The sequence below is a fragment of the Trichomycterus rosablanca genome, chromosome 8 (genome assembly GCF_030014385.1).
Source record: "Trichomycterus rosablanca isolate fTriRos1 chromosome 8, fTriRos1.hap1, whole genome shotgun sequence".
NCBI classification, from domain to species: Eukaryota; Metazoa; Chordata; class Actinopteri; order Siluriformes; family Trichomycteridae; genus Trichomycterus; species Trichomycterus rosablanca.
Genome location: NC_085995.1, coordinates 36,402,662 through 36,422,000, shown reverse-complemented (window position 1 = coordinate 36,422,000; position 19,339 = coordinate 36,402,662). Strand labels below are relative to the sequence as shown.

Here is a 19,339-nt window from a genome sequence, read left to right as displayed (position 1 = left end):
GGGACCTGACGCTGCTCAGGACGTTTTTATACTTGGTCTGAATCTTCACCCAGCATCGATCACAAACACAGTCTGTTCAAACCGTGGCTCGAGTATACAGATCCTTAAAGCCACGTCTAATGTAAAGAAAATCTTTCCAAAAAAGTGTTAACCTTGTTATTATTTATTTATTTATTTACCTGCTTTCTTCATTACTAATTACATGCAAAAATCATTAAATCTATATTTTTATCAGTTGTAATTACTTGTGTTCAACTCCCTTTCTTGCTTCAAATGCATCAATAAAGATTATTGCTGATCGCAGCATCCTGTTCCTCAACAATGTAAAACACATGTGTCAAACTCGAGGCCCGCGGGCCAAATCCGGCCCGCCACGCCATTTTTTGTGGCCCACGAGAGCTTAAAAGATGTATGATTGTCTTAAAATACACTGTAAAATCGTACATAAACTGCATCTCCCACAATGCATGCCGATTTTGTGACCGGCAAAGTGACCGCATCCCACCACTAGATAGCAGTGTTTCCAAATCAGCGTTTAACTGAGGCGGTTTTCCAACAAGTGATGTTGAGAAATATTTACAAATAGTCCCAAAATGTACAAGAACAGAAAATTGAAGCAGAAGGAATAAAGGTAATTTAATAAAAGATGGAAAAGTGAATACAAGTTTGTGCTTTAAGAAGAAAAACCGGTATGTCTCTTGTGTTATGAGGCCGTGTCTGTGGTAAAGGAGTACAATATAAATGTAGATATACATCCATGTACACAGTCCAAGACTTAAAAGGCAGACTGCAATCACAGCAGGGTACGTTACAATCAGCCCTTTGAGGGCCACCATAATGCAGATGTGGCCCTCTGTGAAAATGAGTTTGACAGCTTCATAAAATTAACATGACATGTTTGATCAATCACATTTCTTTATCTTTCTTGCCTCAAGAGTATCACAGTCAAACCCAGCATGACCTGCACACGGCCCAAAAGATTGGTACCTGGGACTGCACCTGGGCTTTCACCTGCTTTACGCCAGCCTAAATGTTTCAAACTCTAAATCAGAACCAGGTTCGTTTACAGTCCAGAAAATAGTTAGAAATGGGTCATAGTTACATTCCTGACCTGTGAAAATCAATGGTCTGCTCTCTGAGGCTCTGGAAATAGCTTCCTAAATCTGTAACGCTTGTGGCTCAGCCTAATGGGTACAGGCAAACTAGCTCTGATTACACGGAACCCCACGGTAGCTGAAGTTTGCACATTTAGTTAGATAGATAGATAGATAGATATATAGATAGATAGATAGATAGATAGATAGATAGATAGATAGATAGGTAGATAGGTAGGTAGGTAGGTAGGTAGGTAGGTAGGTAGGTAGGTAGGTAGGTAGGTAGGTAGGTAGATAGATAGATAGATAGATAGATAGATAGATAGATAGATAGATAGATAGATAGATAGATAGATACTTTATTGATCCCGAAGGAAATTAAAGCCCCAGTGGCATAATACAACAAATAATTAGCAGTACAGTACAAAACAAAGCAAACAGAAAGTATTTCTTGTATTTTACATAAAAATGGATAACTGGTAACTGTAATGACTATGCATAAAGTATAGTTTCAGTACAAAGATTGAATAGTAATTAAATTATTAAATAGTAAAGTGACGTGACAATATTGCACAATGTATACATACATACACATATACATACATATACACATATGCAAATACATACACATATATACAGTATACACATGCATGTGCATACATGTACGTACACACATGGCTACATTAGGACCCTCAGTCTTTAGCTACAGCCAGCCGTCCCTGCCTGGTGGAGTTGTAGAGCTTAATGGCTCTGGGTACAAAGGATACCCAGAGCCTGTCCGCGGAGCAGCTCTGTGACAGCAGCCTGTCACTAAACATGCTCCTCTGTTTAATGATAACTGTATGTAGTGGGTGACTGACATTGTCCATGATGGAATACATTTACATTTTCAGCATTTAGCAGACGCTTTTATCCAAAGCGACTTACACAGTGAGCGGAACACAATGAGCAATTGAGGGTTAAGGGCCTTGCTCAGGGACCCAACAGTGGCAACTTGGTGGTGGCGGGGCTTGAACCGACAACCTTCTGTTTACTAGTCCAGTACCTTAACCACTGAGCTATCACTGGCCCACTGGAATAGAGTTTACACAGTGTCCTCTTTACTGCCACTGTTACCAGTGGTTCCAGTTCAATGCCAACTACTGCACCAGCTCGCCTAATCAGTTTGTCCAGTCGTGCTTCATCTCTCTTCTTAATGCTGCCACCCCAGCACAGCACCACATAAAAGAGAACACTGGCCACAACAGATTTAACTAACTTAATTTAACCTAATTAAGAAAGAACACAGAGATCGTGCTATAAAGATAAATACAGAACTTTCTACACCACCAGAGAAAAATCTATGCCATGTATGTACAATTTTGACCAAGCAAAATTTGTCATGAGTTTAAAACCCAAAATGGACTTTTACAAGAACTCAAAGAAGCAAACAAACATTTGCAGAACTCAATCAAATTTCAACACTGTTGTAAAATAGGTTCCTAACACATGTACAGTATGTGTATGTACATTTTTGACCTCCACTGTATACTATTATTATTATTATTATTATTATTATTATGTGTGTTTGTATTATTCAGTGTTTTACTGGTTTATCAGAGTAGAAAGGGTTGTAGTTCCTGGCAGGTGACGCTCTGCTCTCTGACCCCAGTGGCAGTGCACACTCATTACACCACTGTCTCTGGGCTCCCCCTCCTTATCCAACTTGGCCAGGATTGCAGTGTGGAAGGCCATAAGTGTCAGAAGGGTGAAAATGATAATCTTTTGACCTGCACAGATTAGATAAACATACGTTTTGGTGAAGAAAAACATCCCCACATTATTATTCACTTACCTTCATGCTTGATTATGAGGATAATATTTTTCGTATATTTATATTTGGTGTCACTTCATAGAATTATTATGTTCGGGAACTTTTTTTACTATTCTAGTCGCTCACACCTGAGCCATGTGTCATGAAGTCCAGCCATGAAATAGTCTTTTATATTAATTTACTGTACATTAAATGAGATTCCAAAGAGCCACCCAAGGAGGTCCCTGTTGAGTCTCTCCTCTCAAGGTTTCATCTTATAATTTTAAGGGAGTTTTTCCTTGCCACTGTCACGCTCGGCTTGCTCATCAGGGGTGTTTGGTTTTTTTGGTCCTGGATTCTGTAAAGTTGCTTTGAGACAATGTATATTGTTACTAACCAGTACACTAAATACTGTGAGATGCACTGACCTTTATTTGACTTTTCTCTGATGACCTAGCCCCGAATTCCACCACTCCACCAATTTCACCACTTTCCACAGGAAATCTCATGCTACACTATTTTGCTGAAAGTATGACCATGACCTTTTTAGACATCCCAATACAATAATAAGGACTTTATTATAGACTTGTCCAGGCCAACCTATATCGCTGAGCCAACACGAGCTACTAGAACAGCTTCAGTGGAGTTAATTCTACAAATCTCCAATACGGTACCAATGGAATAAAACATAGATATTCTTCTCAGGTGGTCTTTTCCTGACAAGGGTGAAGAGGGCAGTTTGACAAATTGCTAGGTGTTCTTTTGGACTGACAATAAAGGCCAGAACGTATTCTTATGTGTGGTTCTGTACATTTGATATAAGGGTGATTCTTCAATTGCGGGCTCTTTTGACCATCTTAACTTTTGAAAAATAAAATTAGGAATAATTTAGTTTTAATTATGTCAAGATAATGCTAGAGCAAAGACTTAATGATGGCTACAATTGAGCTTATATAAAATTTTAATATTTCATATTTATTTGCGAAGTGGCATAGCAAAATGTCATTATGTGTTGGTAATGACGTGTTGCGATAATGACAATTTTTATTTTTTTTTAAAGAAAAAAACTAGCTAGGCCATGGATTTGCTAAAGCTAGTCAACAGCTAGTACAAGATGCACTTTAAATACATATAAATAATGTGTAAATTTCTTTTTTTTTTGGTAAAGTACTGCCATACTGATGTAAATGGTAATGACGCTGAATAAATATACTCTATGATCAGGAGGAATACATGATTAAATTACTCACATTTCCAGACATTAAAATGTTAATCTTCTCTCATGGCTGACATGTGCTTCCTTGCAAGTCTTTGTTTCCATGGTTACAACATAAACAAGTGTTACCTTCAAAGGATTCCCTACAGGAACCATACACTGTTGCGGTAATGACGATAATGCTGGGGACAGTAATATATTGCTCAAAAATATGCATAGGTTGTACAAATATGAAAAAAAAAACTTTTTAAGTTATTATAAAACTCATATTGTGATTTTTATAATGAATTGATCACTTTTTAGCATTTTATTAGAGCAGAGAAGTTTTAAAGTCTGGGTTGGGGACAAGGCCAAAGTAGCAAAATATTGATGTTTAAATCATCATAAAAAATGAAAATTATAATTATTTTGGTATGTAATTTTTTTTAGTGATGCAATGAATGATCTTTTTAATACCTAAAATATTTGTTTTGTAATAAAGTATTTTTAACACAAATTTATAACTTAGGGACGTAAAAGTTCCCCCAATTGAAGAATCACTCATAAATACAAGAAATGTAAACAATCATGGATAGTCAGGTATCAGTGTTAATGATTATTGATCAGGGGTGGTATCCACGTCACTGTCGCCTCACAGCAAGAAGGTCGTGGGTCCTTTCTGTGTGGAGTTTGCATGTTCTCCCCGTGTCTGCATGGGCTTCCTCCCACAGTCCAAACACGTACAAGTGAGGTGAATTGGAGACTTGAACTGATAAATCTTGTGTAACCAGTAACTACCTGTCCTGTAATGAATTAACCAAAGTGTGTAAAACATGACATTAAAATCCTAATAAATAAATAAATAATACAATTTATGCCCACTATTTACGGGTGGTGCATATATACAACTTTATACAAAATATAAGCAAACAGTAAGATTTAGATTTTTGACATTTAGCAGACGCTTTTATCCAAAGCGACTTACAGTACTGTGACAGTATATTGTCTAAGCAATTGAGGGTTAAGGGCCTTGCTCAAGGGCCCAACAGTGGCAACCTGGCAGTGGTGGGGCTTGAACCAGCAACATTTCGATTACTAGTCCAGTATCTTAACCACTGGGCTACAACTGCCCAATAACAATTAATATGCAGAAAATAAACGGTCAATATAACTGGCAATATTAAACATAATGGAAAATATAACGAAATATAATGTGATACATTTTGGGACGTTTTAGATTCCAAAGACATGCTAGTGGGGTGAATTGGAGATACAAAATTGTCCATGACTGTGAACTGATGAATCTTGTGTAATGAGTAATTACTGTTTCTGTCATTAACGTAACCAAAGTGTGTAAAACATGACATTAAAATCCTAATAAATAAATAAATAAATAAAATCCACGTAGGTTTACTGTTATTTTTAAATATTCCATACGCTGCTAGCTTACATGTGTCCTAATGTAGCCAGGTGTGTACGTACTTGTATGCACATGCATGTGCATGTGTATATATATGTGTATGTATTTGCATATGTGTATATGTATGTATATGTGTATGTATATATATGGCTATATTGGCCTCATTGTGCAATATTGTCACGTCACTTTACTATTTTTTTAAATGTATTTTCTCCCCTTTTTCTCCCCATTTAGCACGTCCAATTGCCTAATTGCGTCATGCTTCCTCTCCGCAATTGCCTAATTGCGTCATGCTTCCTCTCCGCCTATGTCGATCCCTGCTCCGATCGAGGAGATCGAAGCTAACCCACGTCCCCTCCGACACGTGGGCAGCAAGCCGCATGCATCTTATCACCCACACATTAACGAGTGTTGTGCCACCTAGCGTTGTGTACGGAGAGACACACCCTAAGAGCACTCTTTCCTCATCTCTGTGCAGGCGACTCTAATCAGCCTACTATTTAATAATTTAATTACTATTCAATCTTTATACTGAAACTATAGCTCATGCATAGTCATTACAGTTACCAGCTATCCATTTTTATGTAAAATACAAAAAGAAAAATACTTATTTCTAGTTTTTCTGTTTGCTTTGTTTTGTACTGTACTGTTAATTTTTTGTTGTATTACGCTACTGGGGCTATCTATCTATCTATCTATCTATCTATCTATCTATCTATCTATCTATCTATCTATCTATCTATCTATCTATCTATCTATCTATCTATCTATCTATCTATCTATCTATCTATCTATCTATCTATCTATCTATCTATCTTACCTGTATATCACTGTATATTGTCATTGGTATGTTACCATATATTGTGTACCTCTGCTTATATGTACATACATATATTGGTCACTGAATACTGTACATACATACATGCACACGCCCATACATTTTCTATATATTGCCTGTATATAGTCTTATAGTTTGTATATTTGTGTGTTTAATGTTTAATGTTCTTGTGCATTGTCTTGTACAGTACATTGCTTGTATACTGTATTTATACTAGAGCGATATCATCAGCCAAACCAAATTTATTGTGTGTATCAACATGCTTGGCCAATAAATCTAAATCTAAATGTGATTCTGATTCTGAGGTTGACCCCAATATTATGGGAGGTCTGAGCTGAAGTGAAGTCGCGCCGCTTTCTGACCCTGTTGGCCTTCCATAACCAGGGCTGCTGCTCCGTCTCCCCTCCTTCCTCTTCGGTCTGTCGCATTTGAGTCAGAGGAGTCTCGGGGTCGAAGGTTCTGCCCTGCTCGGCCCGACCTCCACCCCTGCACCGCTCCCAGATCTGCTCTTAACCTGCCGCTGCCTGCCGGAGCTTTCGGAGGAGGATTCCGGCGTTACGGATCCGTCGTGAGAAAAAAGGTAAAAAAGCGATTCGGTTCAGAGGGAAAAAGAAAAGAAAAGCGGAGCACAAAGCGGCGGGTTAGAGGTGCTGCTCTGCTGCTCTGTACTGCTCTGTACTGCCCGACATGATCCAGCTAGAGATGAAAAAAACCTCCAGTGCATTTTTACTCAACATTTCTGCACATTTGCACATTTCAGCTGATTTATTGTGGATTTATTCGTTCATCCTGCAGCCCTGAGCGCTTTTATATTAAAGAGCTGAGACGCAAAAAAGCGGTAATGTTTAATAGCGCATGTGGATCCTTATGCGCACCCGAAACCTCAAAAAAGTGCATTGATTCTTATTTATTTTTATCAAAAGGCGTTTTTTCTCTGTATAACATTGCAAATCTGGAATATTTACGACCTTGTTCCACCTTTGAGGGCAGGTTTTGCATAAATGAGGTCTTCCAGGCCAGACTTTGTTTTTTTTCTTCATAATTATGGAGTCGGATGGGCTGCCAGTTCAGGCTACTAGTGAGATTTTTACTAGATTTTTTCTAGCAAGTTGATTCATTCTGCCTGACCCCTTTTGCTCTGGTCCCCGGGGGGGTCAGAGTTCAAGTTTGGGCTAAAAGGTTAGCGCTGGCCTGGTGGCCAAGCGTCTGTTAGGAAGATTGAGCTCCAAGCACTCGACCTGGAAGCCCAAATGGGTCAGAGAGAGAAGGTGCTGCGGAGGTGGCGCCTGGTTAATTACATGTTGAAAGGTGGGTAGATGTTTACAATGACATGCCTGATCCAAGCACCCGTTAAGACGTGTAAACAGACGACAGGCCTGCTTTAATGCATGTGCAGACACATGGATAGACTTTCCGTGGCTGCCTGTTATGGCCTCAAATGAAAACAACACTGCCAGGATGTTGCTGTGCACCTGGGTCAAACTGGCACCACGTGTGAAGCTGTTGGTCTGTGCGTTTTAGAATCTGTGCCATCCTCATATATATATATATATATATATATATATATATATATAGTTGAGGCCCCCCCCAAAAAAAAAAATGCTGATAGCATTAAGCAAGTATTAATTACTTAGAAGTTCATGCGGCGTGCCTTGCGCTCAGCAAAATCATGATACGAAAATATTGTAATTTAATAATAACGACGAGTGCAGCCAATGGGGGGGGGGGGGGGGGGGGGGGCGGTTGGGGTTTTGAGTTCATGTCGCCCCCCCTGACCATGGGCCCCAGTGCCACCCCTGTACTTATGCCCCTGCATCCTTGTGCCATCAGTGTTCAGTTTGCAAAAGAACAGACTTTTTTGGTTTGCACTATTCTAAATATTGTTGGACATTCTTGCCATATTCACATTATTGGATATTGTTGTTTAGTTTTTAAGAAATGAAACCGTTTGCACAATCTTAAAACCATTAAATCACTGTTTTGTTGTTATTTAGGGTTCAGATTTACACAACAGGATTAGACATGTCACAATTATAACATTTTATCTACAATTAATCATCGTACATAGGACTAGGTGATTTGACTGTGTGCTGATACCATTCGACAGTATTAGTCTACCAGTAAGGCTTTTGTTATACCATTTTTATAGAAGTGTAGGGGAGCTCGGGTGGCACACTGGCAAGCTATTCTATCCCACTACCGCTGAGATTCTGGGTAAAAATTTTTGCTGTGCTGTCTGCTGATTGGTTGTCTGCACGGATATTTGTGGCCAATGGCCGAGATTGGGGATGGTCAGAAGTGTATTTTGTTTATACAGGTTAATTATGTCTGGTGAATCTGTCGGGTGAATATTGTTACCACTGAAAAGCGCTGTTGTGCCGCAGCTGATCGTGGTTCGAATCTCAGCCGTGTAATCGACCTGCGGCAGTCATGAGCTCTGTTGGCTTTCTGTAGGCGACCATTCTTCTAGTAGATTACTAGAAGTGGAAGTTGGCAGAGGGGTTGTGTGACAGTCTACGGCCCTCCTCGGTCAAAACTTAACTAGGTGGTGGTGGGGCTTAAACCTGCGACCTTCTGATTATTAGTCCAGTACTGTAACCACTAAGTTACCACTGTCCCTGGTGGCTCTGACATTGGTTACTTCTTTTCACCCAGAGAGCGTTATCACATACAGAGGGTCACACACACTGCTCTCTGTTATTCACCATCTTCTCCATCCTCAGACAGCCGATCATATTAGCAGTGGTGAGTTTTTTATTTTGGTGTTTAACACTGTGCTGCATGAGCACCCCAATGCAGGATTTTTTAATAATTTCCAATCGAATGTTTGACGTGATGAAAAAATATCATGATTGGCTTTTGCTCTGGTTGTGTTGGTTTATGCTGAAAAAGTAGTGCTGGGACAGTTAAAAAATATATAAAAATAAATATATATTTTATGACCTGCATCATAGTTCAGCATCCACCGTGCAAATGACGCCAAAGTTGTGTTTCTGATTTATGCTTTTAAAGGAAAGGTTTGTGTGTGTTTCGGTGCAATGTTACCATCTCACACTAGGACTAGATCCAGATTGTCGGGGGTTGAGATAAATAATGAGGTTATGGTATCCACATACAGACACTCCTCACTTAACAACCACGCAGGCTTACGATCAGCTCTCCGACCAGTTGGTATTATATGCTGTTCAAGTGTGGTGTCTCAGCGCCAAGCATCTCATCTGGCATCAGTCTTACTCGGTCTGTCTCGTTCCTGCATTTGGTTGGTATTAATTATACTAACGTTTGCAATCTCTAAAGCTATGTATTCATTAATAATAAATAAAAATGATTAGCTGTGTTTACAGCATGCAAAGCTAAGTCGTAAATTAGAGCTGATTTTTACAGTATACACTACACTAGTGTAAAACATGTAAAAGATACTAAACATAATATAAATATTGCAAAGCTGATATTAAAACAATATCTGAAGAAGCTTGACACAAACCCATTACCAGCACAGTATGATTGAAATATTGGTATCAATCCTCACTTTGTATCAACCCTTTCAATTCTTGGTGTCTGTATATAATTAAGTATTGAAATAAAACATTAATGCATTCGCATCATCACTGTGTGTCGGCTCAGACGTCTGCACCTCGCCTGATCAAAAAAAAAAAAAGAAAGTTCTTTCTGCTTGTGCTGGTTTGTGGTGTAAAACTTGAGCCGGTCCAGATCGTAAGAAATAAGTCTTCACATTTTTGCCCCATTTCAACATTCAGATTGATAACCGGAACAATCAAGTTGATTTCTGCAGCCAAAATAAACATCTCTCTATTTTATTCGCATTTACATTTTTACATTTGCAGCATTCAGCAGATGCTTTTATTCAAAGCGTCTAACGGTTGCGACAGTAGAAACCAGGCTTAGAAATTGGTGGGGCTTGAACCAGTGACCTTCTGATTACTAGTCCAGTCCTTCATTTTCCTTGATTCTCACACTAGGACTGGGACAGTTAAGACTTTTGAAATGATTCATCAGGACATTTTGGTTTGATTGTGTATTTTGTGGAGCGACGTGGGTGTCACAGTGGGGCAGCGGGTAGTGTGGGTACCTTACAGCAGCATGGGTCCTGGGAACCTGAGGTCCTCCCCCTCAGGTCTATTTTCCTGTCTGTGTAATTTTCTCCGGATATTCAGTTTCCTCCCACCTTCCAAAAACATGCAGAAGGTGAATTGGCTGATCTTAATTGCTCCTTGGTGTGAGTGACTGAGTATATGATTGAGAGTGTGTTACCGCTGTTTTGACTGAATGGGCTCAAATTCCCACAGACATACTTTAAAGTATTTGGAGGTAGTGGTGGTAAATTCGGTTCATTTTATGGATTCGGGTTAATCTGAGTCACTTAGTAATGTGATCCGGTTCACTTGAGTCATTTGAGCCCCCCCCCACTGTAAGGATCCACAGACATGTTATTAGGTTACAGATGTTTATTTTAAATTAAACAGATGTGGATTTTAATTTAAATTCCACACACTGAAAAACAAACACAACTTCAACACAAATAACAACAAATGGAGCAAAATTGAAAAATGTGCAATTCAATTATTAGTTAACCAAAATTAAAATATGTTAAATGTAGAACAATGACCAAATAGAAACAAAGAATGAAAAATGTGCAAAAGGTATAATATGAATATATAAGAATAAAATACAAAAATATAAATAGCAAAAAAAAACTGCAGTGTGCCAATTAGAATATAGACTATTTTAAATAGATATATAAACAAAAACAATCTTTTGAAAAAGGCCAAATGTGCAAAAAAGTATATAACTATATACATAAATATACAAAACAAGCATACAAAAATGCATACAAAAATGTCGAGTACTTAGCTGCAGCCAGTCAGAGGACTCATCGGATCCGGGTTAATTGACCTCGGACTCGTGATTCCTGATTCAGTACGAAGATTCGAATCATTAACCCGGGTGATTCAGGAACCGCCCAGCTCTATTGTGAGGCTGTTGTTATAGCTAAAAGATCATGTAGAGGTCACTCTATTTTGATACCATTTGTTTTTATGTTCATGTGTTCAAATACTTTTGGCCATCTAGTGTGTGTGTGTGTGAGGTGATTTTTGTAAACAACTAATCGAAGTGTAAATTGCTACAAAACAATAAAGCTGCACCAAATAGAAGTCAGTAATATCACTGTGCAATGATGTTGCTGTAAACTAGGCGTCCTATATGACAGAAACATAAAAAATAAAAGATGAATTTTATTCTGTTGTGATACATTAATGCTGGAAACATCATCTGTGCTGGAACGTTTGTTTTCCTCTGTGTAAAATTACTGTTGATATTTCATACCATATGATGCTACTCAGATTTTTTGTGATGATTTGTGCTGCCAAAAAACCTTTTTGAGATTTTAAACAATATTTTAAACTCTGCACCATCGTTTTGCATCCCAGCAACATACAGATCATAACAAAACCATTGTGTTCTGTCTGTCTGTTACTGTCTCACTGCTGCTCTATATAATGTACGGCTGCACTCTTGCGTTATTCTTATTCTTGATTAATCTGTCGATTCTTTTCCATTAATTCATTAGTGAGTTTAGTTTCCTATATAGTATAAATTCCAACACATTAATCAAAAGAAATAAAGGAAATTATAGAATTGCCACCATTTTAATCAAATATGAGTAATCAAGTCAGGTTTATTTGTTCTACAATAGACATCGCCTCAAAGCAAATTATGAGGCATGGCAACCTCTTATTTTGAACTATACATATGTGTATATACACCGATCAGCCATAACATTAAAACCACCTCCTTGTTTCTACACTCACTGTCCATTTTATCAGCTCCACCTACCATATAGAAGCACTTTGTAGTTCTACAATTACTGACTGTAGTCCATCTGTTTCTCTACATATCTTTTTAGCCTGCTTTCACCCTGTTCATTCTCAGCACTGCAGTGACACTGACATGGTGGTGGTGTGTTAGTGTGTGTTGTGCTGGTATGAGTGGATAAGAAATAGCAGCGCTGCTGGAGTTTTTACATACCGTGTCCACTCTATTAGACACTCCTACCTAGTTGGTCCACCTTGTAGATGTAAAGTCAGAGACGATCGCTCATCTATTGCTGCTGTTTGAGTTGGTCATCTTCTAGACCTTCATCAGTGGTCACAGGACACTGCCCACGGGGCGCTGTTTGCCGGATATATTTGTTTGGTGGACTATTCTCAGTCCAGCAGTGACAGTGAGGTGTTTAAACTCCAGCAGCATTGCTGTGTCTTATCCACTCATACCAGCACAACACACACTAACACACCACCACCATGTCAGTGTCACTGCAGTGCTGAGAATGATCCACCACCTAAATAATACCTGCTCTGTAGTGGTCCTGTGGGGGTCCTGACCATTGAAGAACAGGGTGAAAGGGAACTAACAAAGTATGTAGAGAAACAGATGGACTACAGTCAGTAATTGTAGAACTACAAAGTGCTCCTATAGGGTAAGTGGAGCTGATACCATGGACAGTGAGTGTAGAAACAAGGAGGTGGTTTTAATGTTATGGCTGATCGGTGTATATAGTATGTAAGACAGGGCATCATGAACACAATATACAAAACTGGAAACACGCTGGGCTTCACCACAGGAGTTCTGTCTTAAAGTGAGAAAAACGTTTTTAAGGTTAAATAATTATTCATATTAATCTTGTATCATCCTGTTGAGTTCTAGTACAGATTTCTGGCAAAAAAGAGAGGGTACGAAGGATCAAAACTAAAAAACAAAGCACAATACTCTGTGGTAATGACCATGCTTTAGTGAGAAGTAATTTTTTTACACGAGCTGTACCATAAAGCAGCACGATTTTTAATAGGTTGATTTGATGTCTTGATTTTCTGACCTTGCAGCCCTCTTTCACTTCTTTCTTCATGAATCCGACGTACTTTCTCCTCAGGGTTTCAGTCTGAATGAAAATCTGTGAACTTGTTTCAATGATCGATTTTGTAGATTTGTTGTTTCAGCCCTTATATGATGACACAGTCTGGTCGTGTCTACCAGTAGATCTTCAGCCCTACTGAGTTCAGATTCTACTGAGTTCTAACTAAATGTTAGGAGCTGTACTGCAACACTGTGCTGGACCGCTTTATTTATTTATTTATTAAATGTGAGAGACGGAGGAGGTGGCGGAGGAGAAAGATTTCATTCATTCTGCGCTCCAAATGAACACCGAGGCGAAAGCCAAGCAGTAAAATTTAACACCAGCAACTTTTTTCACAACATGAAACATTGGTGTGATATAAAAAAAGAACGAGTTTGGTTTTATTGTCCACCACCACTCACTAAATAAAATAAGATTAAAAATCGTAGTGCTGCACGTGCAATAATCAGGCATCCAGGATTCATACGATATCAGGGAAAACTTAAAATGTCATGAAATAGTTAAGATGATTAAGTTCTAAAATTGATAATTTAGTAAAACTTCTTGGATTATTAAGAATTTGGTCAAATACCAGCAATTTACTTCACGAGATTATGTTGCCAGGAGCCACAAACTGACTTGACAGCACTTTAATAATAATGAGAACAACAACAATAACTAATAATAGTAATAAAAATAATAACAACAATAACCATAATAATAACCATAATAATAATAATAATAATAATAATAACCATAAAAATAACCATAATAATAATAATAATAATAACCATAAAAATAACCATAATAATAATAATAATAATAATAATAATAGAAAACAATAATAATAGAAAACATAATAATAATAATAATATTATTATGGTTGTTGTTATTGTTATTATTATTATTATTATTATGGCTATTGTTGTTAATAGTAATAATAATAATAAAAATAAAAACATTATTATTATTTTTTTTATTATGGCTATTGTTATTATTAACAACAATAACCATAATAATAATAATAATAACAATAACCATAATAACAACAATAATAGTAATAACAATGGCAGCAGCAATATAATAATAATGGTAATAACAAGTCAATAATATAATAATGGTATAACAATAATAATAATAATAATAATAATTTATCAACAATATCATAGTAGTGATGGTAACGATGAAATTTATATAATTATAATACTAGTTATAATAATAATAACAACAGCAACAATATCATTATAATTGTAACGATAATATTATAATGATGATGATGGTATCATTATAATAATGATAATAATAATAATAACAACAACAGCGGTACAGTAATAATGATAATACCGATAATTTTAAAAATGATGACAATAATCATATTGTCTGATTAGAACAAACTAACAAATGAAAGTATTTATGTTCTAATGTGCAATTTTCAATTACAGCATTTAGCAGACGTTTTTATCTACAGCGACGTACAATTGTGACTGTTTACAATCCAAGCAATTCAGGACCTTGCTCGGGGCCCTACTGTGGCAATTTGGTGATGGTGGGGCTTGGTGATGGGGTCCTGGATACACTGGACAGGACGCCAATCCATCACAGGGCTTCGGCCACTTCTCAGACACAGGCAATCATGTTTAAAAAACAAAGAACATGAACATGTTAAATAAAGTAAAACAAAGAGTCTCCAGGTAGAACAGTTAAGAACAATTTAAACTTTGTTGTAAAAACACAATAAAAACAAGTATGTGTTCAATAAATGAACATATCGACTGGATGGCTGATGCTGGGGAATCGTTGTAGTTGATTGTCTGGTTGATTCTGACAGATTGATGTACGATTCAAGGCCCAAACGACAGTTCCAATCTACGTAAGTCAACTGGTGTTTACTTGAGTATCATGATTGGGAGATAAAAGCAGGAATCTAAAGCACAAAACCATCTGGCCTTATTGCCACTAACTTCACTGGCCCTGAGTCTGCAACACAAGAGAGCCAATCAACAAATGATTGCTAAGGGACGGGGGTACTCGCCATATAGACAAAAGAGTCTAATAGGATAAATTAGAACACACCTGCTGGGGTAAAGTTTGCACCCTAAACAAAATGAATGAACCCATTTTGTTGATTTGTGTTGATTTTGGTGTCGATCCATCCCTCCCTCTCTTCTCTCCCTCTAGGTGCGGTTTGGTTGGCGGGTGCGGAGTAATGCCCGCTGCGTGGCGAGTTGATCCTGTTGCCCCCCACTGACCTGCTCATGACCCCAGGAAGCGGCGTAATGGCGCGCCGAGGCTCCTCGCACTCCAAGGTGACCGTCACGGTAGACGAGTACAGTTCGAACCCCACGCAGGCCTTCACCCACTACAACATCAACCAGAGCCGCTTCCAGCCTCCCCACGTGCACATGTGAGTCGAGCTCACTTCCTGTTTCAGGTTTACCTCTGTGCCCGTCACTCAGCGATGGCTCGATTGATCTGATTGATTCGGGGTGTGAGTGGGTTTAGGAGGGGACATCTGGCTGCCTTTGTGATGGGCACTGAGTGCCAGGTGGTCTCTGCTGGAAGGGATTGAAGTGTTTTAAATGTCAATGAGGTAGTCAGAGGGGACAGAGGGGGGTTAAAGATTTTTCCAGACAAATATTTAACTTGCTCTTTTTGGCTGTACCATGTGACTGTGTGCTGAGGGCAGTTGTATTTCTTTTTCTTTCTGGTCAGTGACTTTAAACACTTGGATTTAAATTTTACAGATGGTTCGATTGAACTGGGAGTTCCTTAAGCGTAGTGGTTGACACGGAGACCGTAGAACACAAGAATTGGCTTTGATTGGCACCGATTTTGTGCATGATTTGAACCGAGTGTGTTACACCCAAACATCAATGTTAAACCAATGTTCAACTCACCAGGGACGACACATAGACCAAGTCTTATCCACAAGGTGCAGAATCGGCCACACCAAAATAACCCACCAACACCTGGTAAAAGAAGAACCCCCCCAGCATGTCGAAACTGCCAAACACCTGTTAATGATAATGTTAACAGTGAAACACATCCTCATAGAATGCCCCAAAATAATACACCAAGGAAAGACGACAAATACGGTGCTACCTTGAAACTCGGCGTCAATTGGTTCTGGGACTGGCGTTGAGTTTCAAGGTATTTTTTTTCCCATAAGGATGTTTGGGAAACCTGTTAATGTGTTTCATGGTCACATGGAACTGCATATATTTTAGGCTAATGTAAAATACTGGCATTGTTTTTGACACTTATACACTGAAAATAACACACAGATGAAAATCTGCCATAACCCCCCCCCACAAAATGCTGACAAAAATAGGCCAATTTTAACTTTGTTGAAATAACTTCAAAGATCATGAATGTTCCTTTCACCTTTATATCAGTCATTTCTGTTGTACTTGACTTTATCAAACCACTTTTTGACATCACTGGACTGCTCTTTCAATCAGTCTGCTATTTCAAAAATAAAAATTTGCAAACAAAGTTCAATCTGTGCCAATCTGTGAGAGTTCAGGTCTTATCACTGTATTAGTGGCTGTTTTTCTTTTTATCCCTGTCAAATACCTCTCCATTCTGTACATCTAGACCAGGGGTTTACACACTTTCATGGCTTGAGTCCCCCCTGTTATGCTTCTGCGCGCCCCACACTTTGGGAACCGCTGCCTTAGCGAGTTCAGTAATTTACATGAGGAGCGGCGCTGCTGTGCCGTTATTTCCTATGGAGTCTCACAGCAGTAATAATTAAGGGAAGTTTAGTGTTCGTGTCGCTCTTTTGATACATTAGTTCACATTAAGCTTTTTCTTAACGATAAGCGACTCTCAGAAAAGCTTATTCTCACAATTTCTCAGAAACTCGAGCTGTAACACAAGTTTAAAAGTGAAGCAGGGAGGAAAATCCAAATAAACACAGATACATGTGGAGCTTTCAGACTCAATCTGACGGTTATTCCACACAAATGCAGATTCGTCTCATATTCGCACTTAGATGACGTTTTACCGCACCGCTCAAGCTGAGCGCTGAACAAAGCGGCAGTCGCACACACGCCGAGTTTAAGGGAAGCGCCAAATTTAAGGGTACAAATTTCTCGATTAAGTGCAGTGAGTTTTGAGCTTATGGGATGTCGAGTTACAAGGTACCACTGTACACATGCCTGAAATCATAAAAGAAATTCTTACACTGGACAACACAAGAACAGTTTTAACCTCACAGCCATAAAAATGAAAATATAAAACGCACCAAAACAAAGACAAGATAAAATAAACAGACAGAAACGTAATGCCTATTTTTGCCATTAAATGACACACATGTTAAACATGGCGTTAAAATAAATAAATAAATCATTTTTCACCTACCCAATCCAGTCGTAGCCAGTTGGAGCTTATCTCTCTCTTTCTCTCTCTCTTTTATCTATGTCGCCACTCCCCACACCTGATCAGGGAGGGCTGAGGCTGTCATGCACCCTCCCTCCAAAATGTGCACTGCCTCCTGTCGCTTCTTTTCACCTGCCAGGGGCGAGGTCTCACAGAGTGAACATCATTGATATACAATATCATGTGTAGCATTTTTTTTATAATAAACGTTGTCTTTTAGTCCTTGTCTTCTTTACAGAAATGACGAGATTGCTGTTAGTGATTCTATTATTTTAATTTGTGTCAGCCACAACAATTAGTAACAGGTGTAATAAATTATATAAGAGAAATAATATGCTTCCAACTTTATAGCAACAGTTTAGGGAAGGCTCTTTCCTATTCCATGACTGTGCCCTGTGCACAAAATGAGCCCTATAAAGTCCACTAGCTTTGGGATCTAGGGTTCGAGATGTCGCGATAGATTGGTGTCCTGTTACTGCATTGAGGGGGGACCCACTGTGACTTTGACCAGGATGAAGTGGTGGTCAAAACATGAAAAGGAAATGATAAATATATAAATAAATGAATAAAAAAGATGCCTGGTCCTGCCTCCTGCATCCTTTGCCCTCAGTGATGTCATTATAGAAGGTTAACGATGATGAAGACGTCCAGGCATGTGCCTCACAGCTCTGCCCTCGTGTTCCTGTACTTATTAACCAGGAGAGGGGTCAGAGGTTAGTTCAGCTGATTAGCCCTGTTACAATGGCAGTTTGACCTGCAGGGCAGAGCTCAGCTCTTTCACCGGCTCTGGGGAGGGAAGGGGGGCAGCGGCGGCGGCGGCGGGGGGCTGATGAAGCCGTAATGACCGAGTGCAGATGGAGGACAATGGAACAGACTGATTAGTTCAGATCTTCAGTGCTATTACCAGCACGAGAGACAAACGGGTCGTAAAGAAAGACGTCACACCGCCTTTGTACTTCAGAATGACGTCAGTACTGAAGCGCTCATGACGCTCCAGCGTGGTGCCTATAGTGACCCAGACACAGGGGCAGTGATTATCATTCATAAAGCACCAGCGATTTTTCCAGACTCCATCACGCAAGCTTATGTGCTTAATAAATAAATTCATAAATGGATTCATTAATAAAATATGGCGACTCTGCTACAATAAATAACAAGTGGTGGAACAAACACAAATGCACAGGTGAGTTTATTCATTTAACAGTGTGTATCTGCTTTAAAAGCTCATATAACCAGCTCCTGGATATGAGAATTCAAAGCACCATGATCCAACTAACAGAGTTCCAACAGATTAAATAGTAGGTGCCAAAATTGCAGGTGCATCACATCACAGAAGTGTAAAAATTATGTCAAGTCTTTAAACCAGGGGTGTTCAAAAGTTTCTTGTTGGGGGCCAGATGGAGAAAAAAATATGCAAACACGAGCCACAGACGTATAATAACACAAATAAAAATATAACCAAACCACCTTCTTGTTTTTACACTCACTATCCATTTTATCAGCTCCACTTACCATATAGAAGCACTTTGTAGTTCTACAATTACTGACTGTAGTCCATCTATTTCTGTACATACTTTTTTTTACCTGCTTTCACCCTGTTTTTCAATGGTCAGGACCCCCACAGGACCACCACAGAGCAGGTATTATTTAGGTGGTGGATGATTCTCAGCACTGCAGTGACACTGACATGGTGGTGGTGTGTTA

The 19,339-nt window shown here is 38.8% G+C and overlaps 1 protein-coding gene across 1 annotated transcript in view; it reads left to right on the top strand.

Moving 5' to 3' along the window:
- The first annotated feature begins 6,800 nt into the window (after positions 1-6,800).
- mpped2 (metallophosphoesterase domain containing 2b) overlaps positions 6,801-19,339 on the top strand; it is a 44,397-nt gene continuing 31,858 nt past the window's right edge. Inside the window, exons 1-2 of the mRNA XM_063000140.1 lie at positions 6,801-6,919; positions 15,431-15,656. Coding sequence (XP_062856210.1) covers positions 15,508-15,656 — 149 coding nt within the window. The 5' untranslated portion in view covers positions 6,801-6,919; positions 15,431-15,507. The remainder of the gene's footprint in view (positions 6,920-15,430; positions 15,657-19,339) is intronic.